This window comes from Gopherus flavomarginatus, chromosome 5 (assembly GCF_025201925.1).
Source record: "Gopherus flavomarginatus isolate rGopFla2 chromosome 5, rGopFla2.mat.asm, whole genome shotgun sequence".
Taxonomy (NCBI): domain Eukaryota; kingdom Metazoa; phylum Chordata; order Testudines; family Testudinidae; genus Gopherus; species Gopherus flavomarginatus.
The window spans coordinates 147,879,513-147,903,256 of record NC_066621.1 but is presented as its reverse complement, the minus strand read 5'-3'; the positions used below and the strand labels follow the sequence as shown (position 1 = coordinate 147,903,256).

The window sequence follows — 23,744 nt, the reverse complement described above, 5'->3', positions numbered from 1 at the left end:
TGGAAAGTTGGCAACTGTAGCTCCAGTCCCAGAGTCAGTGCCTATACAAGGAGCCACATATTAACTTCTGAAGAGCCACATATGGCTCTGGAGCCACAGGTTGGCCACTCCTGCTTTATCCATATAAATTAACATCTTTGCAGTACCTTGTGGAATAGCAGGATGGGCGGAAAGGCGTAGAACAGGTAATGAGACCACTTCATCAAGAAGGCGTATGTCATGGAGCCAGGGCTGTAACCACTCAAGGAGCAGAAATGCTGGCATTTCCTGTTGGACTGTGTGGTGAACTGGTCTATGTGGGGAAAGCCCCATCTGGGTGTAGGGACCACTTGTGATGAGTCAAGAAGGACCTGCTGAGCCAGTCTGTAAACTGGTTCTGTACCCCTGGCAGGTACAAGGTCTCGATCTTGATTGAGTGTTTGATGCAGAATTCCATAGATGAACAGCTTCCTGACACAGGGGAAAGAATGAGCCCCTCCCTGGCTGATGTATTGTCCGTGAGGATCGAGACTGCTGGGTTCACAATATGGGGTAAGAATGCCTGGCATGCCAATCAGACTGGCCTGAGCTCACTGACATTGATATGAAGCAATAGGTCCTCCACAGACCAATGACGCTGGGTCTTGAGCATCCCTAGATGGGCTCCCCAGCCCATCTCTGAGGCATTGGAGACAGGTGTGCCGATGGCTGAGGTTTTGTGAAGGGAATCCCTTCCCAGATCCCTTGAGGATACAGCCACCATGACAGGGAGCAGAGAATATGAGGTGACACCGTGACTGCCTTGTCCAGATGATGTCTTCAAGGGGAGTAGACCACAGCGAGCCAGGATTGGAGAAGTCTGAGTCACAGCCTCATGTGATGAATGACATATGTGCACAAAGCTATATGACCAAAAGGTTCAAATAAAGCTTGACCATGGTGATTGGCTGAGACTGCATGCAATGTATTGACTCTGTGATCACTTGGAAACAACTCACTGGGAGGAGAGCCCTCGCCAGTTGGGAGTCGAGAAACGCCCCAATAAATTCTATTCTCTGAAAGGGTATCAGGGTTGATTTCTGAATGTTGATCAAAAGGCCCAATGCCTAGAAGGTTGACTGGATGAGGGCGATGGCTGACTGCACTTGCACCTGAGACCTGCCCTTGATGGAAGCAGTCATCTTCTCCTGAGGAAGGCCACTACCACTGCCATTCATTTGGTGAAGACTCTCCGGGGCCACCAAGAGGCCAAACAGCAAGGCCACAAACAGGTAACGTCTTTGATTTGCTATGAACCTCAGGAATCTTCTGTGTCCTTGAAAAATCACTATGTGAAAATTTGCATCTTAAGTCAAGGGCAGCATACCAATCCCCTAGATCCAGTGACAGAATGATTGATCCCCAAGGACACCATGCGAAACTTCAGCCTCTTGAAACAACGGTTGAGTCGATGCAGGTCTAAGATGGGTCTGAGATCTCCCTTGGCCTTGAGTATCAAAACATAATGGGAGTAAAACCCTTTTCCTCTCGGATGTAGTGGAACCTCCTCCACTGCTCCCATGCTGAGGAGGTATTGAACTTCTTGCTCTAGCAGAAGCTTGTGAGAGGGGTCCCTGAAAAGGGGCAGGGGAGATTAGTGAGAAAGTGAGGTTGAAATAAATTGGAGGGTATAACCAAATTCCACTGTGTTTAGAACCCAGCAGTTGCAGGTGACCTGTTTCCAGGCCTCTAGGAAGTGGGAAAGATGGTCCGAAAAAATAGGGATAACTGAATCTAGACCATGAGGAATTAGTACGACAACCCCATCAAAACAAGTGTTTCCAGGTGCCCAAGTGATGGAGAAGATCTGGGGAATGGGTTTAGCAATCTAGATGGTGGAACACAGAGAGCAGCTGGCCCTAGGAAAAGTACGGCTGCTCCTGTGGTCAAGGCACTAGACTGAAACTCAGAATATCTGCATTCAGTTTCCAATTTTGCCACAGACTCTCTGTGAAGCCTTGAGCAAGTCACTTGGGACCTGATCCAAAGCACATATAAATTAATAAGAGTCTTTCCATTCACTTAATTGGGCTTTGGATCAATCGCTAAATGTCCCCATGCCTCAGCTCCTCACCTGTAAAACAGAAATGCCTGCTTTCTTGCTTCACAGCAAAGTTGTGAGGACAAATTGTAAACTCTTTGGGGCAGAGGCCAACTTTTTGTTCTGTGTTTGTACAATGCCAACCACAATCAGGTTCTGTGTGGTCCTTGACTAGGGCTCCTATGCATTATGATAATACAAATAAATTATCATTTCTTTATAAGGTGATCAAATATTAGGTTATGGGGGCCTAGAAAGAGCTGATTATGTTATATTATTGTTAATTTCTGGGAAAATAAAACCAAACTGCAGGAAGGGGATGCGTTTGGACTCCACTTTCTGTGTGAAGGATGTCTGACAGCAGGCTAGGAGAAGAGACAGAGCTTTCTCAGGGGCTGGCCCAAGACTATGGAATGAACTCCCACAGGAAATAAGGAGCATCACAAACCTCCCCACCTTCTCTAACATAAACATATAGCAGCAGGTGTATATATTATTTTTTTAAAAATGCACAAAACACTTCACTGCACACACTTCTCCTCCTGGGGAAGAGGATGAGAGAACAAACACATGACAGATATTAGTTATGTTGCTTAATGCTTTAGTGGGAAGCACTCGTTCTACGGTCATCAGCACAGTACAAGAACCTAGAAAGAACAGAACAGAGGCACTTAAATACAAACTCCTTCCCATTACACAATACTACAATAACTGGCAACTCAGATAGTCTCTTTCACAAAAAGGACCCTCTGAATGTAAATCTGTCTTCTAGGACTACTTGTAGATTGATATCGCTGATAACCCATTTTACCTGATGATGCTGTAGAATTATAATGTTAAGATGTTCCTCCTATAATAACTAACAATATATTTGATGTTATTATGCTTAGGTCTGTCTGGAATTAATTAGTAACGTTAAATTAATTTTTGTTTTTGTTTAATTGGTTAATTTACTTTGTTTAAAAATACATTTTAAAAATATTTTAATAAAAAGATGGACCAACATTTACAAAGGAAAATTACCTACTAAGGACAACTTTAAATGTGTAGTATACTATGTAAGGCTGACAATAGCTATATTCCTGTATATGTCTGAACACCCATTAACACACCCATACATTGAACATTTTACAATCAATGCTCCTCTTGCAGTGACACCAAACTCTCATCTTCGTTTCTTTCATACCTAATGCCTGATCCACCTAACCCTTATTCATGGGATGAAAGACAGGCAGGAATCAATAGCTTAAGAAGTGCAAACTATGGCTGTCGACATCTTACATTTAGAAAGGCCAATAACAAGGTAAATTTAGAGTAGCCACTGGCCATCTTCTCCTCATCATTTAATTTCATAACGGGCTTAAGAAGTCTGCAGTATACATTTGCAGAATTCTTAAATTTTAGGAAAATGCTGTACCGATCTATGAAGCCAGTTACAAGTATATGATTTGTCAAATGGCTAAAACTGATTCTTTTTATGTCAATGTTATAATTTCATGATGTGGGCCTAGGAGGTTTGCATACATAGATACATTAGCTCTGTATGTACAGATACTTGAATTGTAGATGTCACATCAATTAGATTTGTGGTTAGATACTACACTGATGAGTGCCTTACAAAAACCAATGGAGAGATGAACACATGGAGTCTTAATGAAGAGTAGAAAATGATGGTCTTTAGTATGCTGCTTGTCTACTAAGGATTTTATACAGTATTTGTCATGCAGATGGTGGATAGGCATAAAGAACAGTAAAAAGAACAGGAGTACTTGTGGCACCTTAGAGACTAACAAATTTATTTGAGCATAAGCTTTCGTGGGCAATAGCCCACCTCATCGGATGCATGTGGTGTAAAATACAGTAGCAATATATATATATAAACACAGAGAACATGAAACAATGGGTGTTACCATACACACTATAAGGAGAGTGATCAGTTAAGGTGAGCTATTATCAGCAGGAGAGAAAAAGAACTGTTTGTAGTTGTAATGAAAATGGCCCATTTCCAGCACTTGACAAGGAGATGTAAGGAACTGTAGGGGGTGTGTATGAAATAAACATGGGGAAATAGTTTTACTTTGTGTAATGGCCCATCCGCTCCCAGTCTTTATTTAAGCCTAATTTGATGGTTTCCAATTTGCAAATTAATTCCAATTCAGCAGTCTCTCGTTGGAGTCCATTTCCGAAGTTTTTTTGTTGTAATATCGCGACTTTTAGGTCTGTAATCGAGTGGCCAGGGAGATTGAAGTGTTCTCCGACTGGTTTTTGAATGTTATAATTCTTGATGTCTGATTTGTGTCCATTTATTCTTTTACGTAGAGACTGTCCGGTTTGGCCAATGTACATGGCAGAGGGGCATTGCTGGCACATGATGGCATATATCATATTGGTAGATGTGCAGGTGAGCGAGCCCCGATGGCGTGGCTGATGTGATTAGGTCAAGAATAGTAGAGTCAGCACATCCACTTTGGAGCTGAAAGAAAAGCATTGACAGATCAAGTGAAATTGAATGTTATGGATAGATAAAGTTGTTTCAAAGACACCTCTCCATTCCATCTCCCACCTAATTACAGTAACGCCTCACTTAAAGTCGTCCTGCTTAACATTGTTTTGTTATTACGTTGCTGATCAATTAGGGAACATACTCATTTAAAGTTGTGTAATGTTCCACTCTTACATTGTTTGGCTGCCTGCTTTCTCCACAGCTGGCAGCCTCCCTTCACCCCCCTCCCCTGCCCAGTGCCTCCTGCCCGCTGGCACACCCCGTGGATCAGCGCCTTCCTCCTCCTCCCCCTGCCTCCTGCTCGCGGCAAGCAGTGGCTTGTGGTGTTTTGGAGGCAGGAGGGAGGAGCGAGGACTCGGTGCACAGGCTCCCCAATGGAGACGGGCGGGAAAGAGGAGGAGCCTGCACCAAGTCCTTGCTCCCGCAGCCTCCTAAATGCCGCAAGCCAGCTCATTGGATTTGCTTAACATCATTTCACTTAAAGTTGCATTATTCAGGAACATAACTACAACGTTAAGTGAGGAGTTACTGTACTGCTCGGACAGAGTTAAAGTTGTTTTGGTGTTGCACAGCCAAAAATGCCCAGTGTATAGATGTGTATTAATCAACAGTGTGTTACAGTTGGGCAAGAGCTACATAATTAACCTTAGCTGATGAATTCCAGAGTTTAATATTTGCAGTGCTGAATAATATTTGAACTTACAAGTCGCGACTTAAGTGTTAACTAACAAATGTTTACTTTGGGAATGCCTATGGTTTTTATGGTAGTAACTAATGTATCTGAAAATAGCAACAGTAATTTTTTAAAAATATAAATAACAGGACGGAGTAAGGAGACAGCAGGAGTATGTAGATCAGCAAGGTGTTTTATTGGCCTTCCAATCTGTTTGTATCCATCTGTTGTCTTATCTTACTGTATGCAGTGTGGCAGTGACCATCTTTTGTTATGTGGTTTGCAGAGTCCTTAGTACAGGTCTGCTCAGGGCTAATTTTAAAGCCTGACCCAGACCCAGACCCAGACCCAGACCAGACCCGAGCACAGCTGACCCAAATTCCACCCAAGAGTATCAAGTTATTTTCAGATCTGACCTGACCCTGATACTTCCCCCCAAACCTGCTCCTCATACTCACAATACGTCTCTGGTCACCGCCTGCCCCTGGGGCTGGCGTGACAGCGCCTGCATGGCCCTTCCCTCCCCCCATTGGCCATTGCTGTCACCTCACTGTGGAATGAGAGACATTGTAACTCATTGGCAAGCTAACTCCGCAGTGCACACAGTGCAGGTCATGGCCAGCAAGAGCAGGGCACGCAATTGCCATCACTCCAACCTCCTGGGCAGTAAGAGAAGATCAGAGCCAACCTGACCCAATCTGAGCCTGAGAAGGCTGGGTTGTTTTCAGAGCTGGCCCAATCCCTGTAGTCCGGTAGCAATGGTCTAGTGCAGTGGTTCTCAAACTGTTGGTCAGGACCCCAAAGTGGGTCACGATCCTGTTTTAATGGGGTTGCCAGGGCTGACTTAGACCTGCTGGAGTCAAGGGCTGAAGCCCAAGCCCCACCACTGGGGTCAAAGCCCAAGGACTTCAGCCCCAAGCAGCGGGGCTCAGCTTGACAGCCCCTGATTGAGGCTAAAGCCCTTGGGCTTCCGCTTTGCTCCTCCCAGCCAGGGGCAGTGAGGCTCAGGCTTCTCCTAGCCCCGGGATAGCCTGGCTCAAGCAGTGCCATAACAAGGGTGAGGCAAATGAGGCACTTGCTTCGGGTGTGCAAAGCAGAGGGGCACAGCTCTATCGCGATCGGCAGCACTTCGGCAGCAGCTCTACCGCCACTGTGTCTTCCGCGGCAATTTGGTGGTGGGTCCCTGAGTCCCTCGCAGAGGGAAGAACCTGCTGCTGAATTGCCGCCGCCGCTTCATTCATTCTTCAGCAGCAATTCGGCAGCAGGTCCTTCTTTCCGAGAGGGACTCAGGGACCCGCCGCCGAAGAGCCTGGAGCCGGCTCTTGCCTCGGGCACAAAAATTCCTTATTATGGCTCTGGGCTCAGGCTTTGGTCCCCCTTCCTGGGGTCATGCGGTAATTTCTGTTGTCAGAAGGGGGGGGTTTGAGAACCCCTGCTCTAGAGCCTGGCACAATGTGATCCTAACTCCTGAGCGGGGCCCCATGATGCCACCAGTGGGTCTATACGGGACCTTAAGTGTGAGGGTGGGGCGGGAACAAAGGTATATTTTAACTAAGTGCTAAGAGTGAACAGGGCTAGGTTGGGACCCCGGCTCTTTCTCCCCAGCGAGCCCCAACGGGCATTACGACTAACTACAGTGAGCGGCAGGGACAGCAAAGGCAGGGGCAGGCAGTGCCCCCCACCCCCACTGAGCCCCCAGGTGTCCTCTGGGCAGATCCATCCCCCCGCCCGGGGCGAAGGCAGGGTCAGGCCCCTTGTGCCCGCAGCAGTGCCCCAGGTTGGCCCTACAGAAACCGCCCGCGCGGACACAGCCTGCGACTAACGCCCCGGCCACGCCGCCGCCAAGGTGCGGCGCGTGCAGCAGGCGGGCCTGGGCCGTTTCCCGTGGCGGCGCAGCAGGCTGCGCCGCGTCCCCTGACTGAGGGCTGCGTCAGGCGGGAAAATGGCGGCGGCTGCGAGTGGCGGCCGGGGGGAGGGGGACGCAGCTCCCTCCGTCAGTGCGCGGGGCCGGGCAGCCGGAGCCGCGGAGAGAGCGAGAGCGAGAGCGGCCCCTGCCGCCGTCGCGTCTGAGCCCCGCACCCCGGCGTCGCCGCAGCGGCCTAGGCGGAGTGGGAGGATCCCCCGCCAGGCGGTGCCCGCCTCAGTTCGAGTCCTGTGGAAACCAACCGGGGGCGGAGCAGAGGGATTTGGGCCCCGCGAGCCGCTGCTGGGGCTCGCCCCTCCCGACGCCGGGGAGCCCGCGCTGCCCCCAGATACGCGGCTTCCCAAGAGGCGCTGGCCGGGCTGTGCTGCCCTCAGGGCTTGAGCCCCGCACGCGGCAGCCTGGCGCGCTCCCCGCGCCGAGCTGGGGTGGCCGGCCTCGGTCTCCACTGGGGCCAAGCCCCAGGGCTGATTCCAGAGCCTGAAAGTGCCAGGGTTTGTGGGGGGGTGTAGGGGCTGTGACACAGTCCTGGATGGGAGCCTGTTGTGCTAGGTGCTGTACAAACACAGAGCAAAGAGACAGTGCTGTCCCCAAAGGATATTTGGGATGCTGCTGTGGGAGCTGAGAGTGAGGCGTGAACAGGGCTGGCTCCAGGTACCAGAGCAGGAAGCAGGTGCTTGGAGTGGTTAACGGAGAGGGGGTGGCACGTCCAGCTCTTTGGCAGCAATTTGGTGGCGGGTCCCTCAGTCCCTCTCGGAGGGACCTGCTGCTGAAGAATGGAGTGGCGAGGTAGAGCTGCTGCTGCTTTTTTTTTTGTTTTGTTCCCTGCTGCTTGGGGCGGCAAAAACGCTGGACCCGGCCCTGGGTGTGAATGCTGGCCCTAGGACTAAGACATTGATGTACCCCAGGCCTTGCACTTAAAACAAACGTGACCTTATCTTTCTTAGTTTTTAGTACAAAGTCTGTGCAATTTGTAGGTGATCCTTGATCTGACAAGAGGTTTGTATGTATGCAGATATGGAGCTGTAGTGTGTTAGATAAGTCTTCCAAAATTGTCATGATCAGTTGCTAATCCAAGTACAAAATCTACTTCTGATTTTAGGGTTTTATATTGCCACCTCCTCATCATGATAGCTGAGCACCTTCCATGAACATTTCATAGCAGTAATTAAGTCCTTGGTGGACTTCATGAAGTCTCTCAGGATTAAAACTCTGCTTGGGGTAAGAGTGTGTTTATTTTTGTATTTATTTTATTTGTTTGTTTATGGTTGGTTGATCTTACTGACAGTTTCATGTGATGAGAGGTGTTGAGTATTGTGGCCTGGCTTGTACTAAGCAGATAACTTTTAAATAACTCCAAAGCCTTATAGGACATAATTTTAAAAATGAAAAGTATACAAATATAATCCTATGTTTTGCTGTGAAATATTAGAAGTAGGCATTCATCCACCTCACCCTTTCAGCCTCTCCAAGAAATTTAAAGCTGCACTTAACGATCTAAGCCTTGTAGAAGAAGGATGGTCTCATACATAGGGGCACTAGCTTGGGACTTGGGAGATTAGGGTTCATGTCCTGACTCCACCAATAACTTCCTATGTGACTTTGGTCAAGTCTCTTTGTACCTCTGTTCTCCAGCTGTAAAATAAGAATAACATATCTCTCTCTACCTCAGAGGGATATTGTGAGGCTAAACACATTAAAAGATTTAATGGTTTTCAGATACTATTGGGTAATGGGGATGATATAAGCAACTGAGAAATATAAGTGTAGAACTACGCTGGTTATGTCCGATTGTTGTTGTTTGTATTGTAGTAGTACCTAGGAGCCCATTGTGCTAGTGCAAGCAGAACAAAAAGCTGCAACCCCCCCCCCCCAAGATCTTGCAATCAAAGTATAAGACAAGGGACAACACATGGGTATAGGTCAGGGGAGTACAAGGAAACAGTTAGACAACATTGATCAATATGATAGGCTGGTATTAGCACTTCAGTGACCTACCTATTGTCAGTGTTTTTGTAGGCATCCCAGCAAAGGACACTAATGAGGTAGCTATTATAGCTATTTGCAGATATTTTGTGGGATGCTTCTCCCAGATGAGGGACAGCATGGGAGAAAACACAAAGGTGCTTGTTTGACAATTTAACAAATGACATCATGGGCTGATCAGAGGTGGGAGTTGATGCTTCAGTAATGAAAGAGAGAAAATAGGTAGGTTGGAGTTAGACCATGAAGGGCTTTGAAAGTGAACAAAGGTAGCTTATGTTTGATGTAACTGTTGTCACCCAGGCCAGCAGGGTAACCAGGCAATGTGGTCAGCCTAGAACTGTCCACATACTTTAGAAATGCAAACTAAGGGTAGATCCTGCAAACAGTTACTTTTGCTGGGACTCGTGCAGAGGTAACTATACCTACGTAAGCTCCTGTTTGAAGATCTGGCCCCACATATTTGTCAATTCAGAGGTCAGATAGAGATGTTTTAGATTACATGGTTTCTCATATTTGTTGGGCTTAAGTCTCTGATTTCTCTTACAAATTTGTTTTTTTTTTTTATAGTGCCTTACAATGTTTCTGTCTTGCATTGCACTCGGGTAGGAGGACTGTGTTGTTTATACACACAGATTTTAAATTTTATGCAAGTATGTCTATTTATGCAGAACTTTGTAGTGGAAATATGTTTATTTAACAAATAAAACATTGTTAAATGTGTTTTATTGGTTAATATTTTGTTTATGGTTAGCAAATATATACTTAGAAACAAGAATGCAGACAAACTTGAAACAAATAATAACACTGTGGGAAAACCATAAAATCACAGCTGCCAGGGGAATTTTATTTAAAAAAAAAAAAAAAGTAAAACTTTACCTTTGGTTTATGTTTCCTTTAAAATTGAATTTCTCTCCTTTACATGCCCCCACAATTTTTCACATATAACCTGGCACTGTTGCACACACAGCACTTTAAAACATGCTATTTAATTTTATTTATAAAAGTTCCAGTGACTTCTGAGCAAGCTTAGAATGTCCTTTTTTTTTTTTTTTTCCCAAATGTCCCTTTTGAACATTTTTACTAGGGTGTGTCCATATTGCATTTATAAACTGTAGAACTGTTTGTAATGAATGCCCTATCCAGTATCTGTATGATTGGCAGGATTTCCACATTACATTTTAGTTGCTTTCAGACATGATTGCTGTTTTCACCTCAGTTGCAAGGAGAATGCAAATAATATGACAACATGCAAAGTTACAACAGGAGAAAGAAATGTACAGTACTATGTAGAGAGTGCTCTGTGTTATAAGGGCAGCAGATCAACAGTACTTCATGGCTCTACATTTTATTACTGAGTATAATGTATTGATTTAGCCTGATATCTTTTAGAGAAAATGCCATTTATTGACCAGTAACACTAATTTAGAGTATCTTGGTGCCTCTCATTTCCATTATTTCTGATGGAATGTTCTGATGCCCAGTGTATGCTTGCAGACCATGTGACTGTTTCCTTGGTGAATGTAAACAGTACGTTGTGCACTAAAGCACTTAGAAGTGTTAAATATAGTAGTGAGAGGATACATGTCAGTGGCACAAGCACATTTGTTTCTCACTACACCTATAGTGCTGTTAAAAATGGGGTGCAGTTTACTTGTCAGTTAGAAGACAGCTAGTATAAAACACTTTCTGCATTAAATCTTCTAACTATACCTGCAGGTACCTCATTTAAAACAAAAATAGTGAGTTGTTACACAGTAGTTTTTTCTGAGTCCTGTTCTCTATCCAGGGCCTCAGACTGAGTAGTCCTGTCTGTTGTCTCTAGATCCTTGCTTCTGTGATCAGTAAGAGAGCAAAATATACATTTATATTGTTACGTTTGTAGAATACAAATATATCTCCTTTTAAAAGTTTCCTTACCCTTGAATAATAATTCCTTTTGGATGTCTACCTACATTCACAGTTGGCCCAGAAAAAATCCAAATGGAAGCAACAACCCTGTAAATGGTTTGCTGGCCTTGCTGATTCATATAATTAACAAGCATATTCTGAATACATGTTGTGCCTGTTACAATTAGGTCTTCAATTTTTTTCTCCCGTATTACAGATGGGGAATTGGGTATGTCAGCCAATAGCATTCATTGTCTACTTATTACATTTTCAAACAAGCACCTTGTGTGTTCCCCTATGCTGTCCCTCTGTTTTATGGAGTGCCCCATAAAGATCTACAAAGCTACCTCACTGTACTACTTAAAACTCTTGCTGTCAATTTTTTTGTAGGGATGGCAAACAGTTAGGCTAGTGGTCTGCTGAGGCCACTGCCCATCGTGCTGACCAATCTTGTCGCATTTGTTTACATGTACCTCCCCATCTGTGTCTTATCTTTACTTTGATTGTAAGCCTCTCAGTCCGCTGCTGGTCTGGGGTCCCGACTGCCGGCCCCTTGCCAGCCGGGGTCCTGGCCACCGGCTCTGCTCAGCCCGCTGCTGGCCTGGATGGACGGAACCCAGGCTGAGCAGGACCGGCAGCCGGGACCCTGGCTGGCAAGGGCCGGCGGACGGAACCCCAGACTGGCAGCAGGCTAAGCAGCTCAGCCTGCTGCCAGTCTGGGGTTCCACCTGCACTGCCAGTCTGGCATGAAAAACCTCTTACTGGCATGCAAAATCTTAAATTAATGAAGACTTGGCACACCACTTCCCAAAGGTTACTGACCCCTGATCTAGACAGCCCTAGTTTTACAGGGAACTCAATGTGGAACTCCTGTACGCACATGGGTCCTCACTGAAATCGATGGGTTTCTTCCTGGACATGGGTGGCCTCCCATTTGAAAGTCCTTGGGGAATCAAGGCTTAAATCATAAGTTGGAATGGGGCAAGATGTAAATTTCAATTCTAGACAAGTGCTCTGTCGTGAAGGTAAACAATTCATTTTATTAATTCCAAAGAGTAGAGGCCATGTTAAATTAGTCCTATAATTCTTCACATAAATTCTGCAATGGTCAGTATATTCTGTATTTTAAAATATGTTGTAATTTTTTTCCCTATTTTAACAGTTTACTTATAGTCGTTAAAGTTCAGTGTATTCTGCAGATAGGATAGATGATGTCTCCTGAAATTAACAATGTGAGAATTCCATATGATTTTACAAATGAAAACAGGACAAAACAATTATCTTTATTGCCTACTTGTGAAGTTTTGAATGTGTCATTTAGTAACACTACCATATTTTTCTTTATCTGCTGTTGTGTTACAGGAAAGATGGGACTCATCCAAGATTCCTGAGTAATAAGAATGGGTCCAGATGTACCTCTCCTGAATGATTACAAACAGGAGTTCTTCTTGAAGCGCTTTCCACAGACTGTTTTGGGTGGTCCCCGATTTAAATTAGGCTACTGTGCGCCTCCTTACATATATGTGAATCAGATCATTCTTTTCCTGACACCATGGGTTTTGGGAGGAGTAGGAACACTTTTGTATCAGTTAGACATTATGAAAGACTATTACACTGCTGCACTTTCAGGAGTACTGATGCTTGTTACAGCACTTATTCTCCAGATGACAAATCTGTATGCAAGACAGAAAACAGTGACAGTAGAAAGAATGCAAATTCAGAATACCCTAAGGGATGAAGATGAGTATGAATTTTCCAGCTGTGTGGGTTCAGAGACAGTTAAATTTATTATTCCAGGCAAGAAATATATAGTCAACATTGTTTTTCATTCCTTTCTTGCTGGGGTAATGTGTGGGTTGGGAACTTGGTATTTGCTGCCAAACAGAATAACCTTGCTGTATAGTAACATTGGAGGAACTGTTGTGATCTTTGTGTTTGGATGGGTAACTATTTGTATAGGAGAATATTCTTTAATCATAAACACAGCTACAGAGACAGCTACTTTTCAGGCACTGGATACTTATGAAATTACTGCTCTGATGAGACCATTCTATATTTTTGTCTTTATTGCAATGGATCTTGCACACAGGTAAACTTCTATCATGCTTATATAACTTTAATGTTGGCTTATATCTGCAGTTTGTTGGTAAATGCTATGAAATAACTCTCTTGAAAGATTTGTATTAGAGATGTAAGTCAATTGTATAATTTTCCAGGCTGCTTCTGGATTTTTCCAATAGAACTTAATGCTTTTATTTTGCTTTTATAGAAAATTAAGAACTTAATAGCTTTCAAGAAAAGTTTCGCGGGGACTGAGAGGTTATAAGGTTAGGATAGTTAAAATGGTCACCCTCAGTCTTAAATTCAGTACTATTGGAAGTAACTGTTTGCCTCACTGTCCTTTTAAGGATCAGTTATCAAGCAATATATTTTTACAGCTTTTAAATATTTTAAAATATTTATACCAAATATAGTACTTTTAAATTAGAGGTAGGCCTGATTTGGAATTATAGATTCAAACACTGAACTTCAGAAAAATTTAGATCTGGATTTGAACTTTGGGCTTCTCTTTGTTTTCAGTCTGATAATGTCCAGGCAGTAATTTAAGTATATTTATTTTTGTGGATTGTGTTTTTTGTTTTTTTTTCAAAGTCTGACTATATTCTCACATTTGAATATGGGATACATAACTTTTATACTTCTGAATGTATCGTGTGTTAAACTTGAAGTGCATCTATACATACAGTATCTTCCTTTCATAGGAGTCAAATACATTTCCTTTTCCATCCAGGTTTACTGTTAACATAGCAGTTTTAGAACAGACAAACCAGATTTTGCACATCATATTTCTATTTTTGCCATTTTTATGGGCATTGGGGATTCTGCCCCCACTTGATGCACTTTTTCTGTGGGGAATGGAACAAGTGTTGGAGTTTGGCCTAGGAGGTTCACCCATGTCAAGTAATACAAGGTAAATTTTATTGACATAATGATCAAATATAACATTGTAGTTTATAACCTATTTTCTTTTCAATCAAATCTTTTTTTTCCCCCCCTTTCCAGGTTGTTAGTAATGTTTCTCATTTCCACTGGAACAGCTATAGCGTCATATTTCATTCCCAGCACTGTTGGTGTGGTCCTCTTCATGACTGGATTTGGGTTCATACTCAGTCTTAACCTGAGTGAGATTGGTCTAGCCTTCAAGCACACCATGAGCAGCCATTTAGCTTCCAACAAGTCTAAGTCCAGTGGCCCTAGGATACACTCTGTGTGGAGGGAATTCTTCTTCTATTTGACTGTCTTGACATTGGCTCTCATAGAAGCCAGCTTGCTGCATCACTTTGCTGGTTTTTCAGCATTTTCCAAAGCCAGTCCCCAGGCTATAGTGAGTTACATTCTGATCATATTACTTATAGTTATGTGGCTTCTTAGAGAGATTCAGGGAGTGTACTTGTTTGGAATCTTCCGAAACCCTTTTTATCCAAAGGATGTCAGGACTGTGACCATGTTCATGGAGACTCAAAGAAGGCTTATGAAAGTTGGTGTTGTCAGAAGGATTTTACTAACACTAGGTAGGAATACCTTCTATATGCTATATGTAACATGATTAAAACATGGCAATAACATTTCTCTATGTGAGTTTAAATTTTCTTAGCACATACATTTTAATGGCTTGAAGTTTTACTTGTAGCTTTGTATGCACAATTAATGGGTTCAGATTTTCAGAAGTGACTAGTGATCTAGAGTGCATGAATTTTAGGGTGCTCAATTTGAGAGACTGACTTGGAGTGTGAGTGCTCCATGCTTTCTGAAAACCAGCCCCCTTTAAGGAATGTAGGTTTGGAACCCCAAAATCACTGGTCACTTTTGAAAATCTTTGCTGTAACTTTGATAAAATAATTCTAAAAGAAAACTGTTTTGACACTAGAAGTCAGTCAAAATATTTGTTCCTTGCAACTTCCTAATTAAAGTTCTAATCCTACTTCCATTGAAGTCAATAGCACATTTTCCACTCTCTTCTATGGAACCAAAATTTGGCCCAGATTGAGTTTGTTTGTGTTGATCTACCAGTTTTGGGACATAATCCTGCAGTGCTTATTCACATGTTTCACTCATTTGAGTATTTCCATTAACTTCAGAGAGACTAATCACAAGTTAAGCATGGGCGTAAGTGCTTGCAGGAATGGGCCCTTTGTGTTAAAATGCCACCTAATTTTAACCTTTTTTTTTGAGGGGGAGAGGGAAGGTCATGAAAAAAATTACTGGTTTAGTGGTGGCAATTCCCATTCACAAGCTAAGATTTCCATTCTGCAATGAGCTCACTGCAGGATCTGGAGCCAATTTATGGACTTTGGTAGAAATTGCAAAGAAAAAATGTTGATATTTCTCTCGTGTTTTCTTTTCCTTTTTTTTAAATTGCAGTGTCTCCATTTGCTATGATAGCATTTCTTTCATTAGACAGTTCCCTACAAAGTCTCCATTCTGTATCTATTTGCATTGGATTCACAAGAACCTTTAGAATGGTAATTTTAATTTTTTTCTAATTTGTTACCTTGTAAAAGAATTTTTTTCCAAAAGAAGTAAGAAGTGGCTTGGAAGAAATACTCCAGGTCAAGAAGAAGGAGAAAGGGCAGATGCTTGGTACAACAAATAATCAGTCTCTGTTTTAGGTTTGGCAAAATACAGAGAATGCCCTGTTGGAGATGGTGATTGTATCGATAGTGCAGATGTTGCTATTTAATACAGATGTGTGGTGGAACAGAAGCCTTGATACAGGAATCAGACTCTTACTGGTAAACCTAATTTTAATTTTGATTAAGCAGCTAGCTATTGCATCCTATTCTTTTCTTGCCCACTTCTTCCAAAATTAGGGCTCAGGGCTTATGAATATGGAGACTGAAACTCTGTAGACGTGGATTCTCTCTTGGTTTAATAATTAATGTTAAGTGTACTGAATAAAACTATGTAAACCTGAAAGAGCTCTAGCAATGCTGAATGTGACCAGATACCTAAGAAAAATATTTGATTATTGTATGTATCTCAACAGGCTGGTGTCATTCGGAATCGATTACTTCAGTTGATCTCAAAACTGCATTTTGCTGCAGCTGTTCTCTTGACATCATGGACAGAGAAAAAGCAACGTCGGAAGTCTACTGCCACCTTAATAACACTCAACATTGTTTTCTTCCCAATTGTATTGGCCTTCATCGCTGTCTCTGCACTACTTTCTTCCCCCATGCTGCCGCTCTTCACTCTACCAATATTTTTAATTGGGTTTCCTAGACCTATCCGAAGCTGGCCTGGACCTGTGGGTGCAACAGCATGTGTTTGTTCAGATACCATGTACTACCAGCAAGTGGTTCCGAGTCTGGCTGCTGCACTGCAGTCTGCACTAGCATCTGGTAGTCTCGGTAGGTAAACTGTAGCTGTATAAAATAATTTGCAGATAATATAGTTAAATGCTTTAATCTGTGTAGCCTCTATTGGAGAACATTGTGATTTGCAACCTCTGCGTTAAATAAATGCGCTTACTACCTAGATTAAAACTTAAACAGTGCAGTGTTCCAGGGCTTATTCAGCTAAGAAAAAAATAGGTGGTTTCTGACCTTGCTGCATTCTCTTAATAGAGAATGCTATGATCTAATACAGTGACACAGTGGTGGCAAAACTGTGTTGCACTTGGCATTCCTTATTTTGAACAAGAGAGGATGTCTTTCTAAAAGATCTACCTAGGTTTAACTTAAATCTATGGGCTTAATACATGAACCACTTGGTAAAATTCTGTGGTCTGTGTTAGGCAGGAGATGAGGCTAGAGGATCATAACAGACCCTTCTGGCTGTAAAATTTTACAAAAGATTGTGGCATGTATTTATTTATTTTTAATGATACTAAAAGAAAAAAAAAACAAGATTTTTTTTTTCTCCGCCAAAGAAAACAATTGCTGAAATTGCAAGAAATTCTTTTGAGAAACACTTGGCACACATAGCCAGAATACTCAAGAGCATGTTGCCCTACTGATAAGTTATGAGTATTTACTTTTGCTATCTTGCACTGATGGCTAGTAAGAGAGGCATCTTAGCATTCAAAGGTAATTGAATCTAACTTCATTCACTCTTTTTCGGAGGAAGAGATAAATGCAGAAACTTTTGTCAACAGCCCTATGCGATGGTTTTGGTACAAGGGCTGAAGAGACTTGAAGTAATTGTTGGAAGCTTCCCCACAAAAAGAAAATCCCCACTCCCAGTTCACTCTTCCAGTAAATAAGAGAACATCTTCCTTATTGCTACTATGAAAGTGCAGTGTTGTGGCACTTGTGCCTCAGATTCAATATTTTTTAAAAAATAGAAAAAATTAGATGATTTTTAAAGGGATAATCTGAATGGACATCTCCAAGCAAGAGATCATGTTAGGATTTCAGATCATTTAAAGATGAAGCGACAATGCTTTATGTGCCACTATTTTAATTTAAAATTAAAAACCTAAACTACAGAGAGGACTTTTAGTAGCTTTGACAGCCCAAATTTTAAAATAATCTTTGCAAAAAGGTAGCAAGAAAGTGCACTTTATTAGCACAGCGGAATATAAGGTTATTTTTAGTTTTAACTATAAGCTAATGGCTGGTTTTACTGATTTGTGTTTTATAACATTCTGAAACTAAAATTCACTGTACAAGTCAAAGATGATTTGAACATGAGTGAGGATGCAAATGAACAATGTGCTGGCAGCAAACATGCATTGTCCTGTTTTGGAATATCACAGATGTGCTGGAGAAGTGACAGCTGACTAATCTAAGGCCTGAATTAAGGAAATCAGTTAGATAGCAAGTTTACCATCACCCTTTTACATCGAAACAGAGAGTAGAGGAAAGCAATGTGGTGTTTCTGTGGGAGGAAGAGCAATCTACTGGCTAAAGCAGTGAGCTTGATTTCAGGACTTTTAAGTGCTAGCATTGCCATTAACTTGACATGTGCAAGTCATTTATGCCTTAATTTTCAAATGCCTACTAATTTTGGTTGCCTCAGGTTTTTTTGTAGTACCCAACTTGATATCGAGGCCCTGATTTTTATTCCTAGTGGTGCTAAGGAACAGCAAATTCCATTGGAGCTGTGGGTGCTTAGTGCCTCTGAAAATTAATCTGTTAGAGTTTCAGGTGGGACATCCAAAAAATGGGTACACTTGCAAAATTTAGGCCTTAACATCTGCGTAAACATCCGTAAAGCAGGCATGATAATACCTCACAGGTGGATTGAGGTTTAATTGATATTTATAAAGCATTTTGAGATCCTTAAATAAAAATGCCATAGAAGCACAGCTGCTTATTATTAATACTGTCATAAATCAGTGTTTGGGGACTGTGGTGACAGGCACTTTAGAAAAGTCTTAAATAGATAAAGGATGACTTAAGCATTCCCAAACTCTCTTACGAATCAGATAATTTAGACAAAAATGCAATTGTCTTGCAGAAGTTTTTCCCTTCTAACTGAGCAAGTAAAGATTAACTATGGAGGTGGTGTATTACAAAAGCATGTCTTAATGGTTCTTGGATGCAGGTTTATTAATTTAGAAATTGGGAGCCCATGTATGAAGTCTTATTCGGTTATTGTTCTCTTCTTCACTCTCCATTAACAAAAATATGATGTACTACAGTGATTACAGACTGATAGTGAGGAGGGCTAATATAGGGTCTGTTGGCTGGAAGACTGTTCTTTTTTAACATTTTTAATTGGGTATATTCCACAGTCATACACGTGTGGAACTCCGGTTGATATAAGTGGGCGTGCTATGCGGGGAATGACTGCCAAAAAGAACTCTTTTAAATGTTTAGTTATTCTGTTGAACAGTGTTCCTTGAATTACAGAGTTTTTTTTCTTCCTCCTCCTTTTCCCTGCAGCCTGACCCTCTGCTGCTGGGGGAGTCTCTGAATTCCCTTTTGTGTACACATTGATTTTTCACAAAAGCAAGAAATCATGGGAGCTTTCTGTTGGCTGAGAAATGCTGCGTATGACTCCTTCCAGAGCCCACTGCTGCTGCAAAAAAAACATGCTGAATTAATTTAAAAAGTTGCAAGGCATGCCTTCCTCTGTCTTATCTTCAGGATCATCAGCCTTGCTGATACAGAGAGTAACAGAAGAAACATGATCCTACATTTTAAGAAGTCTGCCCCCTTTCTTATATTTCTCTCTCATCCCATTCCCACCTTCCTTTTGGAGTATTTTAAGTACCTTGCACTCCTTTGCTATTTCTCACTTATTTTATCTGTGGCTCCCTCTGTCTCCATGCCCCACAGTTCTGTTCCTTGCTCTGCCCAAGACTCAACTGTGTGATCTTGGACCAAGCCACTTACTTCACTTGCCTGTTGTAAAGAGGTTAACATCTCATAAGGTTGTCATGAAGCTGAATTAATGTTTGGAAAGCACTTTGAGATGCTCTGCTGAATGGTTCTATAGACGTGCATTGTAGTAGTATTATACAGCTTATGTATATACGTAACCCTGTAGGCAAGAAGATTAACTTGGTTTCCACTAACTTTTCCCAGCTTGCCTCATCATTTATATTTACACTACCTAAGTGTTTCAGAATGTACTGTAGTCATTGTTCTGGACACAGTATTTGGATCCAGATTTGCACCTTACTTGCTTTGGTTTCTATTCTTGACCCAACACAAGGTAGTTTAATATAAGCAGCAGTCCATAATCTAACTAAACTTGTGGACGCTAATGCACAAAGGCTCAATCTATACTGAAGAAAGTATGACAAAAAGCAGTGCTTGGAAAACTCTCTGTGTACACAAATTCACCAAATATTTCAAGATGTTTTACAAGTTCTGGCTGTAACATCCTGGAATAGGTCTCCAGCTCAACCAGTGTAGTCTACAGTAATTTCTTTATATTGCAAGAGGAAACCACAAGCATTGCAACTGCCCTAGTTCTGCTGGCAATTCTAACCCCATTCCACAAGGCAATGTCTCATACTGGCGAGTTGCCCCAAAGCTCCAGCTAGTAACGGTTGCGGGCACTATGAGATATGTACATCAAGAAGCCAGGAATTCACTGAAGTAACACCTGTGCTGTGCTTGGCCAACCCAAACTGGTTCTGGCAGGATCAGTGTTGCTGTGTAAACGTGCTGGGCTATTGCAAGGACATCACAGGCCACAAACTATTTCATACAAGAGTGTCTTTGCAATGGTTTCCTCAGTGTACAGAAGAAACCTTAATCAACAGAATTGAACAGTAAAAGTTAACTTTTTCTGCATCTTTTTTAGGTCTCTCTTCACCTGGATCACACTACTTGTGCCGTTTTCAGGACAGACTGATGTGGATATTAGTACTAGAAAGAGGCTTCACATACTGCTGTGTTAATATTAAGGTGAATATTTACTGAAAACTTACCTAGTCATGTTTTGGAGAAACAAATTTGTTTCTGTGGAACTTCCTGTAATAGCACAAGTAACACAAGTTAGGTTACATAAGGTTAATATATTCTGGGTGTGGAGCTAATTTAGTTTTGCAACTGATAGGGTATTTTGTGCTGCACCGTTAAGTCCGTAATAATACATTTGAAATGATCTGAAGCACATAAGCAAGTTATGACATAGAAGAAGAGTGGGGGGGGGACTACTAAATTAGCAAGTACGGAAGTACTGTATCACTCGTCCTGTGGATCAAGACATTGTTTTTAAAAACAACTGTATATGGTTGATCTGTAAGGAGCAAAGGTAACATGGCAAATAATATGCAAGGTTCTAAAAAAAGTTCAGATTTATCGTGTCTGACTACAGATGTTAAATACAATCTTAGATCGTATGATAGGTGCTATAAAAAGAAAATCTTAGCTTCATTGGTGCCAGAAATATTAGAAATGGAAGTGTGTCTTCAATTGCTGGAAATAATTTTTAATACAAGAAAATAGTATTTGTTAGCATTGCTTGTGCGGCCAAAGAGCAAAGATGACTTGTTTCCATTTGTGCTATAGGGGCTAGAATTGCAGGAAACTTCCTGCCACACTGCAGAAGCACACAGAGTGGATGAAGTTTTTGAAATGGCCTTTGAACACCAAGAGCATGCAGAGACTCTCTCTCTCAATCATCATTTTGGAAACATTTTAACCCCTTGTACCGCTCTACCTGTGAGACTGTATTCTGATGCCAGGAATGTCTTGTCTGGAATCATTGATTCACATGAGAACTTAAAGCAACTGAAAGATGATTTCCTTAAAGTGCTTGTATGGATACTTGTCCAGTATTGCTATAAAAAATCAAAAATGTGCGAGAAGCTGGACAAAACAACCAAGAACAAAGAAGGGTCATTTCCATTAACCCAGCCCAAAGCATTTGACAGTGCAGTAGAAAAACTCAGGACCATAAAGGATGAAGATAGCTTTAGTGTAGATACAATTGCGGATTGGACCGATGATAGTGATCTTTTTGATCTTGACCCTAGCAGAACAAGAGAGAGAAAAGAAACCGAGCCATTGGAAGCTGCACCTAGAACACTTTTGTCTGTTCCAGGGTCAGTAGAAATGGAGAGCGCAGTTGGTGCTCTGCAAGAGACAGCACCTGAAGATAAACTCTACAAAGCTGTTGTGCTTGGACTCCCTGCTGTAGACAAAGGAAAGAAGCAGGAAGTTGTAAGCTTACCTTTAGCTGAATTTAGCTGCTCTTACTCTGAGTTGCTAAGCATACCTGAAGAGTGGAGAACTGCACCCATACCTACTTCCAAACTCAATGAGAAGAGGCAGAGGTTTCCAGAAGACTGGTACCATTTTGTTTTGAGTCAACTGGATTTTTTTCATTTGAAAGAAAAACCTTCCAATTTACTTGAAGACATTACTAAAGACAAAGCTTTGAAAGAGTTGTATGTCCATGGTGTATTGTCTTGTTGTTTTGGTTTGTTTGGACTAGACAATACAGTTCCTGCTCCTAGTCATGTATTTAGAGCGTACACTGGTGGCATTCCCTGGTGTGTTGGTTTGGATTGGCTAACTGGAAAACCAGAGCTGTTCCAACTAGCACTGAAAGCATTCAGGTAAAAAGCCATGTGTATTATAAAACAGCATAATGCTGTCGGAAGAGAGTATTTGGCTTTCAGAGCTGGCTTTAAACTATATGTAGTGAAGAGAGATTTGCTATCTAAGTGACAGTAAATCACCATATTCATTGAATATTTTGCATTTTCTATGATCAATCAGTAGTGCCCATGTTTGAGCTAACTGAAACAACTATAACAACCTGTAAGTGGGTTATCATAGCTACATTGCTTTTGATAACTGCTTTGTCCCTCTCTCTGAAGTTTATACTTACTCTAGACATTCTGTTATGCATCTTTCAGATATACGTTTAAGCTCATGGTTGACAAAGCAAGCCTGGGTCCAGTAGAGAACTTCAAAGAGCTGATTAACTATCTGGAAGAATATGAAAGTGACTGGTACATTGGTTTAGTATCAGATATTGAGTGGCAACAAGCAGTTTTACAGGAAAAGCCATATCTTTTTTCTTTGGGACATGATCCTAACATGGTAAGGGGAGAAACAAAATGCTAGCAAGCAACATTAATGTGTTTTTTCCATTGCTCTTTGTTTTAATGTGCATCTTACTTCCAAGACTTTACAGAGAACTTTAAATCCAAAGAACAAGTGAATGCTTGACAAAATTTGGCCTTAGTACTGCTGGAAATTGCTAGACAGCTGTTCTGCAAATGCAGCAGCATTTGTTAACTATGACATGGGGATAGTCAAGCATCCATCCATTAAAGATTCAACAGTTCTAGTGAATATATGCAACAGCATAGTCTGGAGGCCTATACGCCTTTCATCTTACACTAAATATTAGGAAGGGACCAGTGCATGTGACACTATGTGGTTCAAGGCACTGCAGTGTTGAAAGTCTCACTTATTAAATTGCAGTCTCCAGTTTCACCTGTTGTTGAAATTATGGAAGAAGCAATTTTAAAAAGACAGTACCCAGAATGATGCTAACTATTCACTTTATGTTCTGTAACTGAAACATTTATATTTGTCTGAATTCTGTTAGTGTACTGAAAATTAAATGTTTTTTCTTTCAAAGGGAGTTTACACCAGCAGAGTGCTTACCCTTCAGGAATTGTTAGTGCAGGTTGGGAAGCTCAACGACGAAGCTGTGCGAGGTCAATGGGCAAATCTTTCATGGGAGCTGCTGTATGCTACTAATGATGATGATGAACGCTACAGTATACAAGCTCACCCAGTCCTTCTGAGAAACCTTACTGTGCAAGCAGCAGACCCACCGCTTGGCTACCCTGTTTATTCATCTCTATCTCTCCATGTGCCTTTGTTGTAGGCTGTTGAAGTGTAAGGTGGTTTTTTTGTATTTCCTATCTGTATAGGAAACCAAACACTAATGCTGCATTTGTACAACTAGAAATATGAAGATCTCATTGAGTGGCATTGGACGGCAGTTGCCAAACCAAGGAAACCTAATTTGCACAGAAAAGGTGCTAGCTGGAGGCAAGAACTTTAGAATCTTGTTTTTTCACTGCTGGAACTACCTAAACCCCTTTCCCTGTGTGGCTGCCACACGTGTCTTGATCTCCACTTCAGAGAAGAGAGACTTAGCTCTGGCCACTAACTGTTGTTGGTGCATTTTTATTTTTTTTTTTATATAGCTTGACAGGTGACTTGCATTCGTAGGCAGGTTACAGCTCATTGTAGTATATAGTGAACTGTAGAGTTGGTAACCA

The 23,744-nt window shown here is 41.9% G+C and overlaps 1 protein-coding gene across 4 annotated transcripts; it reads left to right on the top strand.

Annotated features, from left to right (window-relative positions):
* Window positions 1-7,685: 7,685 nt before the first annotated feature.
* Window positions 7,686-23,705, top strand: PCNX4 (pecanex 4). Of its 4 annotated transcripts, none has more exons than XM_050952527.1 (12): window positions 7,686-7,810; window positions 8,259-8,377; window positions 12,392-13,118; window positions 13,821-14,000; window positions 14,093-14,601; window positions 15,452-15,552; window positions 15,700-15,822; window positions 16,077-16,440; window positions 20,294-20,397; window positions 21,004-22,055; window positions 22,359-22,545; window positions 23,093-23,705. In XM_050952527.1, the coding sequence occupies exons 3-12, from the start codon at window positions 12,430-12,432 to the stop codon at window positions 23,342-23,344; spliced, it is 3,561 nt and encodes a 1,186-aa protein (XP_050808484.1). In that variant the 5' UTR covers window positions 7,686-7,810; window positions 8,259-8,377; window positions 12,392-12,429; the 3' UTR covers window positions 23,345-23,705. The 4 variants fall into 4 exon arrangements, with proteins under 4 accessions (XP_050808484.1, XP_050808483.1, XP_050808482.1 ...); XM_050952526.1 differs by having other exon boundaries at window positions 7,686-7,829; XM_050952525.1 differs by adding an exon at window positions 9,710-9,792 and having other exon boundaries at window positions 7,686-8,377.
* The last annotated feature ends 39 nt before the right edge of the window (window positions 23,706-23,744 follow it).

Coding starts and splice junctions, on each gene's coding strand:
- PCNX4 (XM_050952527.1), top strand. CDS start 12,430: ATGGGTCCAGATGTACCTCTCCTGAATGATTACAAACAGGAGTTCTTC. Junction 16,441..20,293: donor ACTAGCATCTGGTAGTCTCG/GTAGGTAAACTG, acceptor CATCTTTTTTAG/GTCTCTCTTCACCTGGATCA. Junction 20,398..21,003: donor ACTGCTGTGTTAATATTAAG/GTGAATATTTAC, acceptor TTTGTGCTATAG/GGGCTAGAATTGCAGGAAAC.